Here is an 18,755-nt window from a genome sequence, read left to right as displayed (position 1 = left end):
GAGTTACAACAAAAAAAAAAAATCTAAATTTCTACAATTGCTTTCTACAATCTCGCTTTTTGGTCACGTTAACTGTTTAGGATGCACATTTTGATTTTCTGTCCCTGTAACTTAGCTAATAGTCAGTACTCTGATTCCAGAGTGTAAGAATTCAAAGAAAATGCTTTATATAAAAATATTTTAGGATGAAATTTAAATATGGTTAGATCATAATTCGAAGGCTTTTCCATTTTGTTCTTATGCCTTTCCCTTTGTGTTATGAAATTTCAGTTCCGACTGGTTAAATGAAAAAAAGGTTAGGAACACTGTATTTGAGAGCAGGAGAGAAAAATATATGTTATGATTATAATCCTCTTTGATGATGTATTTCTTTCTCTTTTTTATTTCTGATATTGTAAGTGAATACTATCCCACTTATTTATGGATCTGCTCCTTTTTTTAAACATGGGAACTTTCTAGAAGGATCATATTGGTTTCCACATACATTTGTTGTTTTCTCTTTAATTACTGGATATGAATTCTTCTTTTTTATACTAATTTTTCCCTTGGATTGTTAATTTATAGTCTCATAAATTAAAACATTCAAAATGGGAAATATATAAATAGGAGCATTATACAGAAAAATTCTAATGAAGAAGAAAGTTTCCTCCAGATTCTATAGTGCGTCTAGAGATTTGTGCTGAAATCCAAGCGTATTCTGTAACAACACTCATAACTTAATTGGCTCAACAAGCTAATCAGCGTTGATAACAACTCTTAACAAGCAATAATGAGCAGTAACTGGCACTAATTAGAATGTACGCGCCCAACTCGCTAAGCACATTCTGTAATGCAGTGCGCCTAACTTCTAATGCGTGCAGGCAAACAGGGGCATGGTTATAGGCAGGGGAATGGGCGTTTTCATGGGCGGCCTGACATTTACGTGTGTAGGTATAGAATATGGCTCAGTGCGCCTAAATCTATGTGCCTGGATATATGCCACGTTTTAGTTTTAGGCACTAGGATGCCAACTAAGCGTATTCTATATACTGTACCTAACTAGGCACTGCTTGTTGAATATGCTTAGTTTGCACTGATTTCTACGCTGAATTTTTAGGGACCTTACATAGAATCTCCCTCTTTATCTTTTTTGAATATATCTATATGAAATCCTACTGTAAATGTGAGTTGGACAAGATCAGATGATTTCTATTTTTAAAAATGTTAATTTAAAATTAATATTAAAAGTACAGATATATGTATGTTAGCAAACAATTTATGTTTTCATGAAGGCATATATGCCACCTAACAGTTGTTAATTGTTAAAAAAATAAGTCCTGATTTGTATTTATAATTTAAACATGTAAAATACAGAAACACATAATTGTTCTATACAAATTCATCAATTGTATTTAGTTTTACTTCCATGACATTCTTGGTCAAAATCTATGAAATGTTACAAAAATAGAGAACAATGGAGCATTAATTAGTTTAGGTTCTTGGCGAGGCATTAAAGGGAGAATCATTTGTAAAGATTAAAAATATACTGTTTATAATAACATTTATATCGTATTTTAAAAATTAGTTAATCTTTATATTTACATACCTGAGCATCGGCCAACATGATGTCCTTCAGCATGGGTTGACCTTTAGGCTCATCATTTTCCATCCTCACATAATGCACCTGGTATCCTCGGATCTGACCATGCTGCTTATTGGGCACAGGAGAGCGCCATGACACTTTTATTGATGTAGAGTTGACAGCCTCTACCTCGACTTTGCGAGGAGGACCACTAGGAACTGGAATAACATCATTTGATAAAACAGAATTACAGGCACTTGTCCGTTTTAATTAGAGAGCTAGATATAACTATATACTTTTCTTTTTAAAAAAGGAAGTTGCTTCAGCCAATGAAAATGACAAACAAATCTGCGCTATCTTTTAGTGAAAAGATCAAAAAACATGACTGATGCAAAAACCATGGAAGAAAAAAGCATTAGAGAAATAGAAAAACATGTAAAAATGTAAAAAGCCAAGGAGGATGCTTTGAAATTCAAAGCATTAAAGCACAAAGGTTTAAGTGAAATAAAACGAATAATCAAAAAGAAGAAAGCAAAAAAAAAAAAAAAAAAGCACAGTAAGATTTTAAAAAAGGTTCATTTTCCAGGGGAAAAAAAAATGGGTTGATCAATTGGGCCATCTTCTGTTATTTTCTGACAGTGTAGACCGAAGATGCAAAAGAACATGATGCATCAATTCCCAAAAGATGTAGTAAAAAAGTACCAAGCAAAACAGGGACAGATTTCAAGGCTTAAGCCAAATGTTCATAGGGCACAAGAAGTTAAAAATACAAAAATACAAAGTAGCTCCCAACAATACTAAAAAAAAGAAGAAAAGCAGAAAAAAGTACCAAGAACTATGACGCTTAGAGAAAAGAGTAGACAGTAGCTGCAAAAAAGTTTATATGTACTTAAATTGGAAACATGAAGCAAGCCCAGCCTTTGATCAAAAGAGTGTTAGTGATATATACAGGTATGCTGGAAAGTTGATGAGTAAAAAAAGGAAAACCCCGTTAGCCTATGCAAAGACAGTAGATCAAGAGAGAGTGAAAAGTGCAAACTGCTGTAACGTTGACAACATACCATCTTCATCTGTCCGAATTAGCACTTGCATGCTCTCTGGGCCAGGTCCAACATCAGTATGGGCAGTCATGGTAATCCGGTATTCAGTCCATTTTTCCAACTGTCCCAAAAGGTACTGAGTAGTGTTTGATGAAATGCCCATAATTTCATGGGGGCTGTTGTCTTCGCCATCAACTCCAACATACTTAATAGAATATTCGGTGATAAAGCCATTCTGTTTTTCCACCGGTGGAGGCAGCCAACTTACCAAAATGCTAGTAGAGCTTGGACTGTTGCATCTAATGTTCTGAGGGGGAGCTGATGGCTCTGATATCAGTAGAGGGTTAGAGGTGGGTTGGGTTGATAGGATAGGAACGATTGAAAAGAAAGCATGGGAAACAAATCAAACAAAACAAACAATAAAAACTGAAATGAATAAAAGGACAACCAAAAAATCGAACAAAAGTTTAAAATTTAAAACTTCAAATAATCAGACGCACCTTGGCTTAGTAAGGTGAATGAAATAAAAATGAACAAGTTAACTAAAATGTGAAAAGGTATGTGGGGGACATAAATGAAAATGTAGCCTCAAAACAACATTACCTACCTGTGATGTATTTTTTTTTCTTCTTTTAAATAAATATTTTGTTTCTAGATAGTTATCTATCTACTGTACACATTCACTGGCTGCAGTTAATGCAAGCTTTTTTTTCTGAAGTTCTTATTTTTCTGTAAGTATTACTAGATTTTTTGATCATCCACAGAGATGTATAATTAGATATTCATTTTGACACTGTTTTAATGAACAGTACAACTTGCAATAACTGACAGACATCACTGAACAGCCCTTCCAGAAAACAAAGTCACGAACATCCACTTACATGGTCTTACACCACCAAGCCTGCCCAGATCGTGGCAATCCCAAACATTCTTTGAATAAAATCATCTTTATTCAAACATTGGCTGGGGTCATTGTAAGCATGCACGGTAATTTGAATATGAAAAAATAAAATTTGGATTCAAAGTTTTACCTACCCGACAAAATGAAAGATTTGTTGAGTCTCACTGTAACTTGTACTTACCCATATCCGACAGCTATATCAGCTCTCAGTTTTATTTATTAACTCCTCTGGGCAACACCTATGCTAGTGAAGATTAAAATCTACCAGCAAATACCTATCACTTCCTTACGTAAGTGTGTGTGCATGTATAAGCTAAAGATCCATTACCATCAACCCGTGAACTAGAAAGACAAACAGCAATCAGAAATGGTGCAATCTAATGGACACTTCCAAATGCAATACAACTAGGGGTTTGTTTTATAGTTTCAAAAAATTTTTTTTAAATACTATAGCAATGAAACCTCATTCAGGCTGACGAGACCTTAGCAAGACTGACTGCATTTTGTGCAAATGTATTTTCTAAGGGATGTGGTTACACAGAATTACAGGTATATATATATATACATATACATATACTGAGCACAGGCTGCACAACCACAGAATTCCAACCATATCCTTTTCACTTTAAAATGAATGATGTTATGATTAAATGTATCTCCAGGTCATTTTGTGCTGCCATGCTGATGGCCCCTTGTTTCAATTCTTGCATCAAGCCTTCCATATTCCAGGTTCGCTGGGCATGCTGTGAAAGAGTCATGGTTATCAATAAAGGCAACATCTGGGGGTTCTACTACTACTACTACTACTATTTAGCATTTCTATAGCGCTACAAAGCGTACGCAGCGCTGCACAAACATAGAAGAAAGACAGTCCCTGCTCAAAGAGCTTACAATCTAGTAGACAAAAAATAAAGCAAACAAATCAATTAATATGTAGAGGAAAGAGGCGAGGAGGGTAGGTGGAGGCGAGTGGATACAAGTGGTTATGAGTCAAAAGCAATGTTAAAGAGGTGGGCTTTCAATCTAGATTTAAAGATGGTCAAGGATGGGGCAAGACTTAGGGGCTCAGGAAGTCTATTCCAGGCATAGGGTGCAGCAAGACAGAAGGAGCGAAATCTGGAGTTGGCAGTAGCGGAGAAGGGAACAGATAAGAAGGATTTATCCAGGGAACGGAATGCACGGGAAGGGGTGTAGGAAAGGACGAGTGTGGAGAGATACTGGGGAGCAGCAGAGTGAGTACATTTATAGGTTAGTAGAAGAAGTTTGAACAGGATGCGAAAATGGATAGGGAGCCAGTGAAGCAACTTGAGGAGAGGGGTAGTATGAGTAAAGCGACCCTGGCGGAAGATGAGACGGGCAGCAGAGTTTTGAACCGACTGGAGAGGGGAGAGGTGACTAAGTGGGAGGCCAGCAAGAAGCAGATTGCAGTAGTCCAAACAAGAGGTGACAAGGGTGTGGATGAGGGTTTTGGTAGAGTGCTCAGAAAGAAAGGGGCGGATTTTACGGATGTTGTAAAGAAATGAAATGACAGGTCTTGGCGATCTGCTGGATATGAGCAGAGAAGGAGAGAGAAGAGTCAAAGATAACCCCAAGGTTCTAGATTTGAATCCCAGGGCATAGAGTTCCATAAGGAGCCTTGATGTATGAAAGCACCACTGCTACAAGGACAAGACTGGGAACAGTGGAAGAGAGAGTCTGCTAAAATAGGGAAGAAAAATCCTTGAGTTATTTTGAATGAAGGCTCATGGCGCAAGGAACACAGCACAGATTCTGACTGACTTGAAACACAAAGACGAACAGAGAAAAAATGATCTGGCAAACAATAATGAAAAATATATTATCTTTTGAAACAAATGGAAGAACTGTGACGTACTAGGGCACAGCTCAAACATGAGCCCAAAAACAAGAACATCCATAGGACTTTGGGAGCAGGAGCATCAGCAAAATTAGCGTCAAAGGATTCTGAACCCCCTTCAACTGCAGGTGGACCTCTCCACCTCTCCCAGAACAGAGGTCAGGAACAGATCTGAGGCTTCAAACAGCAGCAGCTCTAAGAATGGCAGCACAGTGGCCATGATCAACAGGTGATTTACTGGAGAGCTGTGATCTGGGGAAAGGTTGCCTGCTTGTTCCACTGCAAGCGGAATCCAAAATGGCCACTTAGAATGTAATCCGCGGACACCAGCAGCAGTTTAAAAAACACAGATTCCCAATTAGTATAATCAACACAAACAGATGAGCAGCAAAGTGCTCCCTATCCCAAGAACCACCTCAGGTAGTAGCAACTTGTGGCAAGGCCTTCAAAAGTACACTATAAAAGATACAAGCAGACAATATACAGCAACATACAGCAGGCCTTCTCAAACATGTCCTGGTAATAACCATAATTAGTCCAATATTCAGAAAATCTATAATGAACATGCATGAGACCTAGTAGACGCAAATCTATCATGCATAATCACTGTGGAAATTCTTAAAAGCTGCCTGGCTGTGGAGTCAATAGATCAGATATGGGAAGACTTGAGATATGGCAAAGTGAAGCAGAAGTGAAGCAGGAGGAGAAAGACAGGAAATGATGGTAGCAAAATCCGGGAATACGTACGGTGATCCGACACTGATAACAGGTAATGAGAAGCATGCAAGGAAAATAGAAGAAAGAGCAGTATAAGAACCCCGGCATTGCAAGCCTTGGCCACAGTCAAAGATGGAATTCTAAGCTTAAATGACTATTAGCCTGAACCAAATTAGCACTTCTTACGTGCCTCAATGAATACATGTGGATGGAAAGAAGATCAAATAAGAAATAAAGATATCAATAGGAGTTAGTGGCAGAAGATAAAAATAATTACAATGATTACATTCACATAAAAAAATGGGGAACAGTCCCAAAAATATGGAGTCATGTTTGAACGTGTATGTGTGTGTGTGTTAGTATACAGGATAAATTCTGGGCTATATAACCCAAGGGAGGAAAAAAAGAGAAGAAGAATCCTGGAAAATGAATGAAAAGGATCCAAAGTTTAAACCGAATGGAATAAGCACACATAAATCACTGGAACGATGCACAAAAAAAGGTCTGTTTTGCGAGTTTCTATTTCTATAGCCCCACTAGACAAAACATGTAAGAGAAAGAGTTTACAATCTATTCAAGACAAATAGGAAAAATGAGGGATTATGCAATTCTTTTTGGAGATGCAATGGAAATCTTTCCTGGACTGCTAAATGCAGGGATTGGGCCATAATATAGGAGGATAAACTGTTCTTAAGGACATCCCAATTCAGAATAAAACAACTTTACTCTTAATTCGTAACAGCACAGGATGCTGATGCCGCTCCCAAATGATAGTGTTATTTCTTCCCTTATAGGCACAGCTAGAAACCTTTTGGGCTGGACATTCTGCTGTTTCTTAATGTATGTGGCTGCTAAACTAATAATGAAGGTAATACGGTGATGCAATGAAGTCAGTATGAGTATGTGCAGCCCTGTTTTGTGATTTGTAGTTCATAGAAAAGGACAAAGAAGGTAGTTGCTATGTATTGATATAGATAGATAGATAGATAGATAGATAGATATTTTTTTTACATTTTATACACCATCTTCTTGAATACTCCTATGTTGGTTGGTAAAGAGAAGTGGTAATATTTTTTCAAGGTTATCTGCTTGGTCTTATTAGGAGTACTGCACTACTTTGTGTAAGACTACCAATAAAAATACCTTATAAAGTGTAAAATCTAAACAGGAAGCATTATTATAACACACTTAAAAACTCCAGTTCCATGTTTAGTTTTAAGTCCAACAAGTCTTTCCAGTTCCAAACTGGAAGTCGAATCATGTGCAAAACGTGCATTAACCTAGTATGAGGGGCTTGATGCCTACTAACCCAAAGGTGTTTATCTTAGAAACACAATTCATGTTTTAGACGTTCATAATCGGACACTTCGACATCCAAATCATGATTTTGAAAAGCCAGGATATGAACATCTAAAACTGCAGAACATGCATCTGCAAGGGGGCATGGTCTGAGCATGTTTTGGGTGAGACTTGGCAGACTCAAAAAAAAATAGATGTTAATTTTCCATTGCAGAAGGTGAAGAAATGTCCATGTCCAAAAAGACAGACACTGGGAGTTAGACCAGCTACATAGGATGTCCAGGAGGTTGTTTCTGGAAGGATCAGAAACGGTTTGCATTTACCCTACGTTAACTGCAAAACATAACAGAGGATAAGTGCAAAGACTCGACAGTACATGCAGGAAGCATACCCTGCATGTATCACACACTACATCCAGAACCCCATAAAACCGAAAACCATGGTGGTGTACCCCCCAAACTAATGCCCCCCCAGGGCAGGACCAAAGCCCCTTCCCATCTCCACCAAGAGTATCTGAGCCCCCTAGTGGATCACCCATGAGTTCCAATCCCCCTTCCAACCCCCAAGTGAGTGCCAATCCACTTCCCGCACATCCCCATTGATTTCTGTCCCTCAACATTAAACCCCACCCCAGACAGCTATTGTGGTTCCCCTAAGCCCTACCCTCTACTACTCCCCAAACCCTCATGAGATTTACCCAAGGTATACATGTCTCCTGTGGGGTGGGAGGGAGGTCTACCTCCACTGCTCCCCAGGACAGCTCCAGTATCAAGGTGGCACCTTTGCCTTCAAGCAGTGCTGAGAAGCTGAGACACCAAATTGAATGCTGGTGCCATCCTGAGCAGCAGTGAAGGGGGACTGCTGCTGAATGGGAGTATAGACTAAAGACATTTAAACCTCATGTACTGTATGTCCAAGGGAGGGGGTGTTGAGTGGGATCGGAAATCAATGAAGGGATTCGGAGGAAGACTGGCACTCATGGGGGATCAGAAGAGGGATCGGAATTCATGGTGGGGAGGGGGTTGGGTGACAGCTAGAACCAATATGAACATCTATGTTGCTATTTTAAAATATAGGAATTCATATGCTATGAAATGGACCTTCGGCAGATCCTCTTCTAAAATACTAGCAGAACTTCAAACATCCTGACCTGGATGTCTAATTGCCAGTTGGAACGTCCTTTATAAAATGTCACTGAAAGTGTTTGGTCATGGATGAATTAACATGTAACCTGGAGGTGATCATATCTTCAAGTCGCTAAATGAGTAGAAAATGTAAACAAATGTCAGAAGGATGCTTGGATACACAGGGAGAGGAATGGCCAGCAGGAAAAAGGTGATAATGCCTCTGCTGATACTTCATCTGAAGTGTACAATTCTGGAGACTGTACCTTCAAAAAGATATAAACAAGGTGGAGTCAGTCCAGAGGGTGGTTACTAAAATAGTCAGTGATCTTTATCATATATATGGGGACAGATATATGGATCTTTTTTTCTTTCAATGCATAATTAAGCTCTGGAATTCTTTTCCAGAGGATGTTGTAAAAGCAATTAGTTTAACTGGGTTTAAAAAAGGTTTGGACAAGTTCCTGGAGCAAAAGTCAATAAACTACTGTTAAGGTAGACTAGGGAAACGCCACTTCTTATCCCTGGAATGTTGCTACTTTTTGGGATCCTGCCAGGAACTTGTTACTTGGATTGGCCATTGTTGGAAGCAGGATATTGGTTTTCATGGATCTTTGGTTTGACCTAGTATGGCAATTCTTATGTACTTATCTTACCATGTATACTTCAGAAGATAGGCAGGAGAGAAAAGATATGATAGACACATTTAAATACCTTTGTGGCATAAATGAGCAGAAGGTGGGCCCTCTTTCAAATAAAAGCAAGCTCTGCAACAAGGGGACATAGGATGAGGTGAAAGATGGTAGACTCAGGAGTAATCTAAGGAAATACTTTCTTTATGGAAAGGGTGGCAGATGTATAAAACAGCCTCCCAGCAGAGGTAGCAAAGACAAGGACAGTATCCGAATTAAAGAAAGCTTGAGACAGATATTGAGGGTCTCTAAGGCAGTGTTTTTCAATCTTTTTGTGGCCATGACCCCATAATCGCAGCCAAATAAAATTGTGTGACCACCTCCCTCCCACTGAGGCACAGAATAATGATGCACTTATGGACAGATTACCCCGATGGGGGTTTTGTAAGAGTTTGGGAAGCTCAGCTCTAAGATATAACAGGGATTAACGAGTTTAGTAGTTGGTATGAATGGACAGACCCAATAGGCTGTACGTTCTTTATCTGTCCTCATTTTCTCTGTTTCTATGTTTTTAACTTCATTCAATTGCTAGCTACTTGAGTGCATACATTTAAAGTCTATATAAAATCATTAGTTTGGATTCCAAGGTAGAAAGAATTGCAACTCATCTGCAAAAAATCCATTTTCCTGCATACTCTCTCAGAACCTCAATTCTGAGGAGTCAAGTGTCTAATTAAATAGTATATTGGATTATATATAGATCCTTGAGACATCACTAAAATGGTACACCAGTTCTAATCAGACATCTCATTGTTTATTTCCTATTATCATGGTGGCACTAGAGCTACTGGGTAACAGTTTCAAGAACACCAGGATATTTTTTTAGAATGGCAACCCAGCCATAGTGTAAACAATAAAATTACAGACCACAAGGTCAGGCAAGGTCCCAAACTTTCCTCCAAGTTAGCTCCAAGCTACTACTATGTGATGGAAGGTTACAGTTCTGTGCTGGTTAGGGGGTGCCTATTGGAGGGAGTTTTCACTATTATTAATGGAAATATGTCTTTGGGATATTTCTTTTTATTCACTTTGGAGGGGCTGTCAGCTCTGGAAAGATACCTCTCGTGTGGAATTCATTCTGTGTATTCAGACTCAACACTAGCAAAGTAGCATGTTTACTAACGTGTACTAAACAATTACTGCAGATTTTAATGCATGGAAACCAGTAGCACAGGTCCACAGTATTTATTTATTTATTAGGATTTATTTACCACCTTTTTGAAGGAACTCACTCAAGGTGGTGTACAATAAGCAAACATGAGCAATAGGCAATTACAGCAGTAAAAATATTTAAATAACAATACAAAGTACGGCATACTTACAATGTCGGCACAATGCATAATAGAACATTTTAATTTATAGTGAAGGGTAAAGCACAGATGGAACATATAGATAGGTAAGAGAGTATGAAGAGTTAGAAAGTAAGGTGACTGATTTAAAGAAAATTGTACATGAGGTCAGAAAGATGGTTAAATATTATCTCAGCTAGGGCAGTGGATAAAATCTCACGAACAGTAAAAATCTCGTGGTTAATTGCTTACTGCGGATTTAGGCAAGATCAAGGCAGCAATCAGCCAAGCTGGTAATTAGAGCTGTACCAACAAGCATAATTTACTATTCGGCCAAATATGAATAATGAAAAATATTATTTGGCTGAATATGGATATGAATAATGGGCATTGAGCTTTAACATACCAAATAATAAAACAGGTAATATGAAATCAGAGAATAAGTGTTTATTTCAGTAGGATTTAACACAGTAGGGCCCTGGGTATTTGGCCAAAGACGAATAATGTATTCGGGGCACTATTGAACTGAATACAAATATTTAATACAGCCTTACTGGAAATGACAGCTATTGTGCTGTGCTGTATATTACCATACATGTAGCTGTCCAGACTGCTGATAATTCAAACACTTCTTTGGGCCAATAATCAGAAGCAAACGCAGGCGCTAGAGGCTATTAGTGCCATATTAGCACCTGCATTTGCTACCACCCCATGATCAGAGCCCCAGAGCACGTGAAACAATGTGCTCGTAGGCTCTGAATGCAACTAGCATGCAAATGCATGCAAAACAGGGCTCTTAGCGCAAGTAGCATTCAAATGCATTCTAAACATATTCCTCCCCAATGATCAGCGAGCAGCGTGCTATCCGCAGCAAACCCTACGTCAGCTTGGAGCTGCCATTAGGGTTTACAGACCATTGGGGAGGAATGGTGAGCCCTGTCCAGTATGCATTTGCATGCTAGCGGGCCCCCTATTCCAGTCACCCCGCAGGAGCAGGAACCCCGACCCCCCCCCCCACCCCGAGCCATCCCCCCTAACCTCCCCTTGCATCCTCCCCCAAAAAGCACTGGTGGCCCAGTGGGCTGCAAATCAAGTCCCCCAACCTGGTGGTTTAGCGGCCCTCTTCCCCACTCCCCCATACTTCTGCTGGAAGAGGGAAGTAGTACACTCCCAGCAGCGCCGCCTCGAAAATGGCGGCACCCAGCCATGCCTAGTGCAAACTGGGAGGCGCTGGGCAGGACTTCACACCATATAAGGGAGAAACTCCTCCCGCACTTTACCCTATGATCAGAGATAATAGAGCACATAAATTTGCATGCTATTATCTCTGATCATTAGGACGGTAAAGCGCTGTTTTGAACAGCGCAGGGCTTTCGATCATCTGGGCACTTGTTTGGCAGATTAAGCCCTAGCAGTAGTACTGCAAGATTAATGCTAACGTCAGAGTCACCATTTTCAACACAACTGGCAATAGGGCAGGAGCAGAGGGGAACCTCCCTACCCCATCCACTGGATGATCAGTGATACCCCTGGATAAGTTCCAGGAAAGGTAGGAGGTCAAAGATGTGGTCCTTTTGGGGATGAAATGGCATCATGATGGGGTTTAAGCTGCCTATCAATTTTTTATTTATTTATTTGTTACATTTGTATCCCACCTTTTCCCACTTATTAGTAGGCTCAAAGTGGCTTACATAGTTCCAGAGAGGTGGTTACAGACTCCGGTGTGAACAAATACAGTATAGGTGTACTATTACAGTAACGAGTACAGTACAGAAGTATTGGTACATAAATTTGGGTGATTCAGACAAAATGTTAGGGTGTGACCAATACTTAGTTTAGGGGCCCTCATCAAATGCTTCATGAAATAGCGCAGATGTTCTTGAGCTACCTACTGAACTATCTGACATGGTCACCCCCCCCAACTATTTGCCCTGTGCTGTAAATGATGGGTGGGTGTTAATTACACCCACAATTTTACTGCATAGGCTTTGTGCTTAACATGCAAAACCATAACACATTTCAGTAAACATCACCAAAAATTTAAATCCAAAACTCATAATCAGTCAGAAATAGAACTTTATGGGTGGCATGTCTTGCTACTGGTAAGCTCATTTCAGGAAAGTGGTATACAGTGGGGGAAATAAGTATTTGATCCCTTGCTGATTTTGTAAGTTTGCCCACTGACAAAGACATGAGCAGCCCATAATTGAAGGGTAGGTTATTGGTAACAGTGAGAGATAGCACATCACAAATTAAATCCGGAAAATCACATTGTGGAAAGTATATGAATTTATTTGCATTCTGCAGAGGGAAATAAGTATTTGATCCCCCACCAACCAGTAAGAGATCTGGCCCCTACAGACCAGGTAGATGCTCCAAATCAACTCGTTACCTGCATGACAGACAGCTGTCGGCAATGGTCACCTGTATGAAAGACACCTGTCCACAGACTCAGTGAATCAGTCAGACTCTAACCTCTACAAAATGGCCAAGAGCAAGGAGCTGTCTAAGGATGTCAGGGACAAGATCATACACCTGCACAAGGCTGGAATGGGCTACAAAACCATCAGTAAGACGCTGGGCGAGAAGGAGACAACTGTTGGTGCCATAGTAAGAAAATGGAAGAAGTACAAAATGACTGTCAATCGACAAAGATCTGGGGCTCCACGCAAAATCTCACCTCGTGGGGTATCCTTGATCATGAGGAAGGTTAGAAATCAGCCTACAACTACAAGGGGGGAACTTGTCAATGATCTCAAGGCAGCTGGGACCACTGTCACCACGAAAACCATTGGTAACACATTACGACATAACGGATTGCAATCCTGCAGTGCCCGCAAGGTCCCCCTGCTCCGGAAGGCACATGTGACGGCCCGTCTGAAGTTTGCCAGTGAACACCTGGATGATGCCGAGAGTGATTGGGAGAAGGTGCTGTGGTCAGATGAGACAAAAATTGAGCTCTTTGGCATGAACTCAACTCGCCGTGTTTGGAGGAAGAGAAATGCTGCCTATGACCCAAAGAACACCGTCCCCACTGTCAAGCATGGAGGTGGAAATGTTATGTTTTGGGGGTGTTTCTCTGCTAAGGGCACAGGACTACTTCACCGCATCAATGGGAGAATGGATGGGGCCATGTACCGTACAATTCTGAGTGACAACCTCCTTCCCTCCGCCAGGGCCTTAAAAATGGGTCGTGGCTGGGTCTTCCAGCACGACAATGACCCAAAACATACAGCCAAGGCAACAAAGGAGTGGCTCAGGAAGAAGCACATTAGGGTCATGGAGTGGCCTAGCCAGTCACCAGACCTTAATCCCATTGAAAACTTATGGAGGGAGCTGAAGCTGCGAGTTGCCAAGCGACAGCCCAGAACTCTTAATGATTTAGAGATGATCTGCAAAGAGGAGTGGACCAAAATTCCTCCTGACATGTGTGCAAACCTCATCATCAACTACAGAAGACGTCTGACCGCTGTGCTTGCCAACAAGGGTTTTGCCACCAAGTATTAGGTCTTGTTTGCCAGAGGGATCAAATACTTATTTCCCTCTGCAGAATGCAAATAAATTCATATACTTTCCACAATGTGATTTTCCGGATTTAATTTGTGATGTGCTATCTCTCACTGTTACCAATAACCTACCCTTCAATTATGGGCTGCTCATGTCTTTGTCAGTGGGCAAACTTACAAAATCAGCAAGGGATCAAATACTTATTTCCCCCACTGTAGATGCAGAGGAACGAACCATTAGGGTCCTGGTATAACTAAGGGAGATTGGATATCTAGAGAAATAATGTTGCTGGAAAAACCATAACCAAGGTGTGCCTGAAAGACTACTGGCAGCAAAGGAATCCATTTTGAACATTTAGCAGAAAATAAAGGTGTTTACCATACCCTGAGTATCTCACCTGAAAATGTGTTAAACTAAAAATTCAAAGTCTTAGTTATTCAAACATGCTGTCTCCTGGCCAGTATATCTTTCCTTTTCAAAACTGAGGGACAAGGGGACAAAACAAAAGTTGTTTTAATTGAAAAAATAATAATAATGAGCGATTGTGGAAGGCAGAGAGAGACCAGAAAGAATGCTAGAAAATCAATCACAAACAGCATCCTGGAGCACTTAATCAAGGCTTTGAAGGTCACAGAAGCAACTGAATTTGAGGACACATTATTAAGAACAGCATTCTTAGTACATATTTTCTGAGATATTTAGGGTTAACAAAACTGTAGTCAACTCAAGCAATGTTGACAAAGGGTCACAGTTGGCTTGCAAGGATGTGCAGGTAGTAGATAACCAATTAAAATTATTTAGACACAGCTCAAAAACAGATCAAAGAGCAGCTGACAGATGTGAGGTGGCTCTGGGGCTCTTAGTTCCAACAAGCAGAGGAAATATACATGAAAGTAGGCCGCGGCTGGTAGCACCTTTTATAGTCACATCAACATGAGTTCCCTAACTCATTTTTAGTTCAAAGGGGTGCTGTCAAGATGCCTACAGGCAGCTTGTGAGAACAGAAAAAGGTTGGGGCAATCTGGTAAGACATCTCAGAAGAACAGGTAAAGAAAAATGAGAAAAAGAAAATGTTTAAAAAGCTACTGAAAAACCACAAGTAGCATTGGATATAACTGTGATGATTGTTATTTTAACAGAGTCAAACCAGAAAGTGCCATGAAAATAATGTGGACTGTGGAGCATTTGTTGGAGTATTTTGGGGTCAGATGAAAACTAAGGCAAACATTTCTGGTGAAACATCTCAAATAGCTGGGGGACAAGATGAATGAATTTGTGGGACATGGATCATGTCACTTCTTTACTCACTGCAGAACACTGACATCCAGTTATTGCCAGTCTTAAATACAAAATTTTGTAACATATGTTCAAGGGCCAAAACCCACAAGCACTTTCTTATCTTGTTGGTTCACTCCTTCCATATGCTTCTCCTGTGTATACTACATTCCTCTCAGACCTCATTACTTGCTATCCCTCCTCCTCCTCATATCCAACATGATACCACAAGAAACATTGATTGCTTTTAGCTATTTAGGACCGCACCTGTGGAACTTTCCCTCTTTACCCCTCCTTATCTCCACACTGAGCCCATCTATCAGAAATATTAAAAACGTCTTAAAGAGTGGCTGTTTCAGCTGGCTTTCAAACGGTTAATACTTTGCCTTTCAGAGCCACAAAATCTTTTTGTTTTACCTCTTCATTTAGTCATTCCCTTTATTCATTCTGTCAGTTTATATTCCTCACTCAGCTTTTTCTAGTTATGACTATATTTCTTTACTTTCTTTTTTTCTCTTATGCTTCTTTTTGTTTTTTAACTTAAACCACCAAGGTGCACTCACACACTGTCAACCTTATTATCAAGCTTCTATAAATATAATACATAAATAAACAGGATTAGCTGCCACCAGTCTTATTACAAAGGGTAAGGGAATAGCAGACACTAGTTTTAATGATCATACACTTGAGTGGCAATATCACAAAATCTGCTGAAAACATAAACCTTATCATCAAATAAAGAAAGATTTATTATTCATGAAATCAATGTGGATTCACCAGCATTAGTCTGGCTCCTTATGATTCCGAAGGTGTAAGGTAATAGAAATGAATTTTAAAAAAGAAAAATGAGTAAGTAGGAACAAAAACACAAAGATTTTTGGAAAAGCTTGAGATGTTAGAGCATAAAACATGAAGAATTCAAGAGAAATTGCAAGAGCCTCAATAAAATTAATCTCAGATTGAGGCTTGGGTATTCCATATTTAATCTGGTATTACAAATGGCTGCCAGGGCCTTTGGTAGACTACTAAATGGAGATGGGAAGCTGGATCAAATCAGATCTTATATCCCATGAAAACAAACAACAGATTAAAAATGGGGGGGGGGGGGGGAGGTGTAGTCAGAACAATGCTACTCAGGTGTCATCAAACAGGGGTGGCCTTCAGATCTTTAGTGTAATTTCGTCCAGGTCCCTCAAGCAACGAGGAGCCTGGATACAAAAATGCTTTAAAATGAATATGATTTGCTCAAACTAGACATAGTGGCAGCCTTGAGAAGTCCTTGGAAAAGCAAAGTGTGAGGAAAGAGTATGAACTAACATTTACTGATGATGATTATGTTTTTAAATTTTAGATGTGTTTTGTTTTATTGTATGCTTTAATGTATTAAGCATGATTTTGTTACCCGCCTAGTTAATAACTGGGTTATAAATGATAAAATAAATAAACAAACTGCCATGCAGTGACCTGATATTGGGCAACCACCTTATTTTTATGTTGTTTTTAAAAATGTGACTTTATATGACAAAACATTTGTGAACAGGTTTTTATGTCTGGAATAAAACAATGACTAACACCTCTACCAGATAAAGATGGCCAATCAATATCATTGTTTAAAAGGTTGTTGGTGGTGGTGGAGGGATAGGTGATTCTGAGGAGTTGGTGCGCTCAAAGAATGTACTGCTATTAGGGAAATACAAAGAGTTTTTCTAAACAAAGTGGGAAAGTATATGATTGGGACTCTGTGGTCACTGAGCCAGGAACATTCAGTATATATGTTATGCCTGTTTTGTGTAACATTGCATTTGGACTAAACACAGCTGTACAAAATGCTGCCACAGCTTCCTAGTACTTCCTGATTCTGTCAGTGGTTAGATATAATTTCTATACTTTAAAAATATTTAAAAATATGACATGTTAAATGCAATTTTTTTTCTTCTGTTTGTTTTTTTATGTTGTTTCATGAGCATGCAAGACAAAATGCCTCAAAACAATATAAACAAGTCAGTTATTCCAAGGAACTTCAAATGTAATTACCATATTTTTGAGTTGTATTCCTTAACTTTACTAATACTATACAGCCGATATTCAGCATTATTTAACCGGCCAGCAATGGCTCCTGGCCGGTTAAATAGCATTTAGCTAGCTAACCGCTAATATTCAGTGGGAGATAGCCAGTTATCTCCGCTGAATATCCGCAATTAGTGCAGAGTGGCTAACAGGCTACATTACACAATATTGCTGGCTATCTGTGAATATTCAAGCGTTGTCCAGCTATAAACTTAACCGGCCAGTGCTGAATATTCACTAAGGGCTCCTTTTACTAAGTGGCGCTAAGCCCAACGCAGGCTTACCACTCGCCGTTCAGGAAATACTACCGGGCTACCGCAGCAGACTGGTGGTACTTCCACCCCTAGCACACCGTCATTTCCGGCATGTCAAAAATTTTATTTATTTTTGTAGCGCCGGAGTGTACCCGTCGGTATCGGGCAGTGCCACATGCTGCCCTGTTACCACCGGGTTAACATGGGAGCCCTTACTGCCACCTCAATGGGTGGCAGTAAGGACTCCCCGCCCGGAATGGCAGCACAGCAAGTGTTTTACTTGCTGCATGACCATTTCCTGCAAGAAGGCGAGAATTCCCTTTTACCTGCTGCAGTAAAAGGGGGCCTTGGCATGCGTGTAAAACACACACCGACGTCAGCACCGGTCCCCTTTTGCCGCAGCTTGGTAAAAGGGGCTCTTAGAGGTCCCTTTACTAAGATGCAGAGAAAAATGGCCTGCAGTAGTGTAGGTGCAGGTTTTGGGCATGTGCAGATCCATTTTTCACGTGCCTATAAAAATGCCTTTTTAAAATTTTTTGCCAAGAATGGACGTGTGGCAAAATAAAAATTGGCATGTGTCCATTTTGGGTCTGAGACCTTACCACCAGCCATTGAATTAGCGGTAAGGTCTCATGCGTTAATTGAGCGGTAATCACCTACGTGCGTACAATGCCACTTGATATGCGTAGCTGACGCACATCAGAAAATAAAAATTATTTTTGTATGCGCATAGTGGACGCACGTCAAAAATGAAATTACCGCAAGGGCCACATGGTAGCTGGGCGATAACTCCAAATTGTCACGTTTTGGGCGCATGTAGGCGCTTACGTGGCTTAGTAAAAGGGCCCTTGAGCTGGTTAAGTTTGAGCTGGCCTAAAAAAAAAATTGAATATTCAATGCTGGTCACCAGTAACGGCCTGGCATTGAATATCCAAGGTCAATGCCGATCGCAGCACATATGCGTGCTGCCTCCTGTGGTCTGAATATCGGCTCTATAAATATTGTGAGATTTAAAAATTTTTCTTTTTGGTCTAATCTTCACAGAGTGTTGCCTGGTCTCCCAGGATTGGGGGACAGGGGCATATTATCATGATTTTTCCCCTTTCTAATACTGTATTTTACCAGCTTCGTGGACCTTGAAAGGTGGTATATCAAGCTTACTAATCAGTACCTA

At 40.0% G+C, this 18,755-nt stretch overlaps 1 protein-coding gene across 12 annotated transcripts in view; it reads right to left on the bottom strand.

Annotated features, from left to right (window-relative positions):
• The window catches only part of PTPRD (protein tyrosine phosphatase receptor type D), a 1,064,164-nt gene that overhangs the window by 439,418 nt on the left and 605,991 nt on the right, over positions 1-18,755 (bottom strand). For all 12 annotated transcript variants that reach the window (XM_030194293.1, XM_030194296.1, XM_030194294.1 and 9 more), the window contains 2 exons: positions 2,623-2,928; positions 1,586-1,779 (listed from right to left, as the gene is read on the bottom strand). In XM_030194293.1, coding sequence (XP_030050153.1) covers positions 1,586-1,779; positions 2,623-2,928 — 500 coding nt within the window. The remainder of the gene's footprint in view (positions 1-1,585; positions 1,780-2,622; positions 2,929-18,755) is intronic.

Source organism: Microcaecilia unicolor, chromosome 2 (genome assembly GCF_901765095.1).
Source record: "Microcaecilia unicolor chromosome 2, aMicUni1.1, whole genome shotgun sequence".
Classification (NCBI taxonomy): domain Eukaryota; kingdom Metazoa; phylum Chordata; class Amphibia; order Gymnophiona; family Siphonopidae; genus Microcaecilia; species Microcaecilia unicolor.
This window is presented reverse-complemented; position numbering and strand designations above follow the sequence as displayed.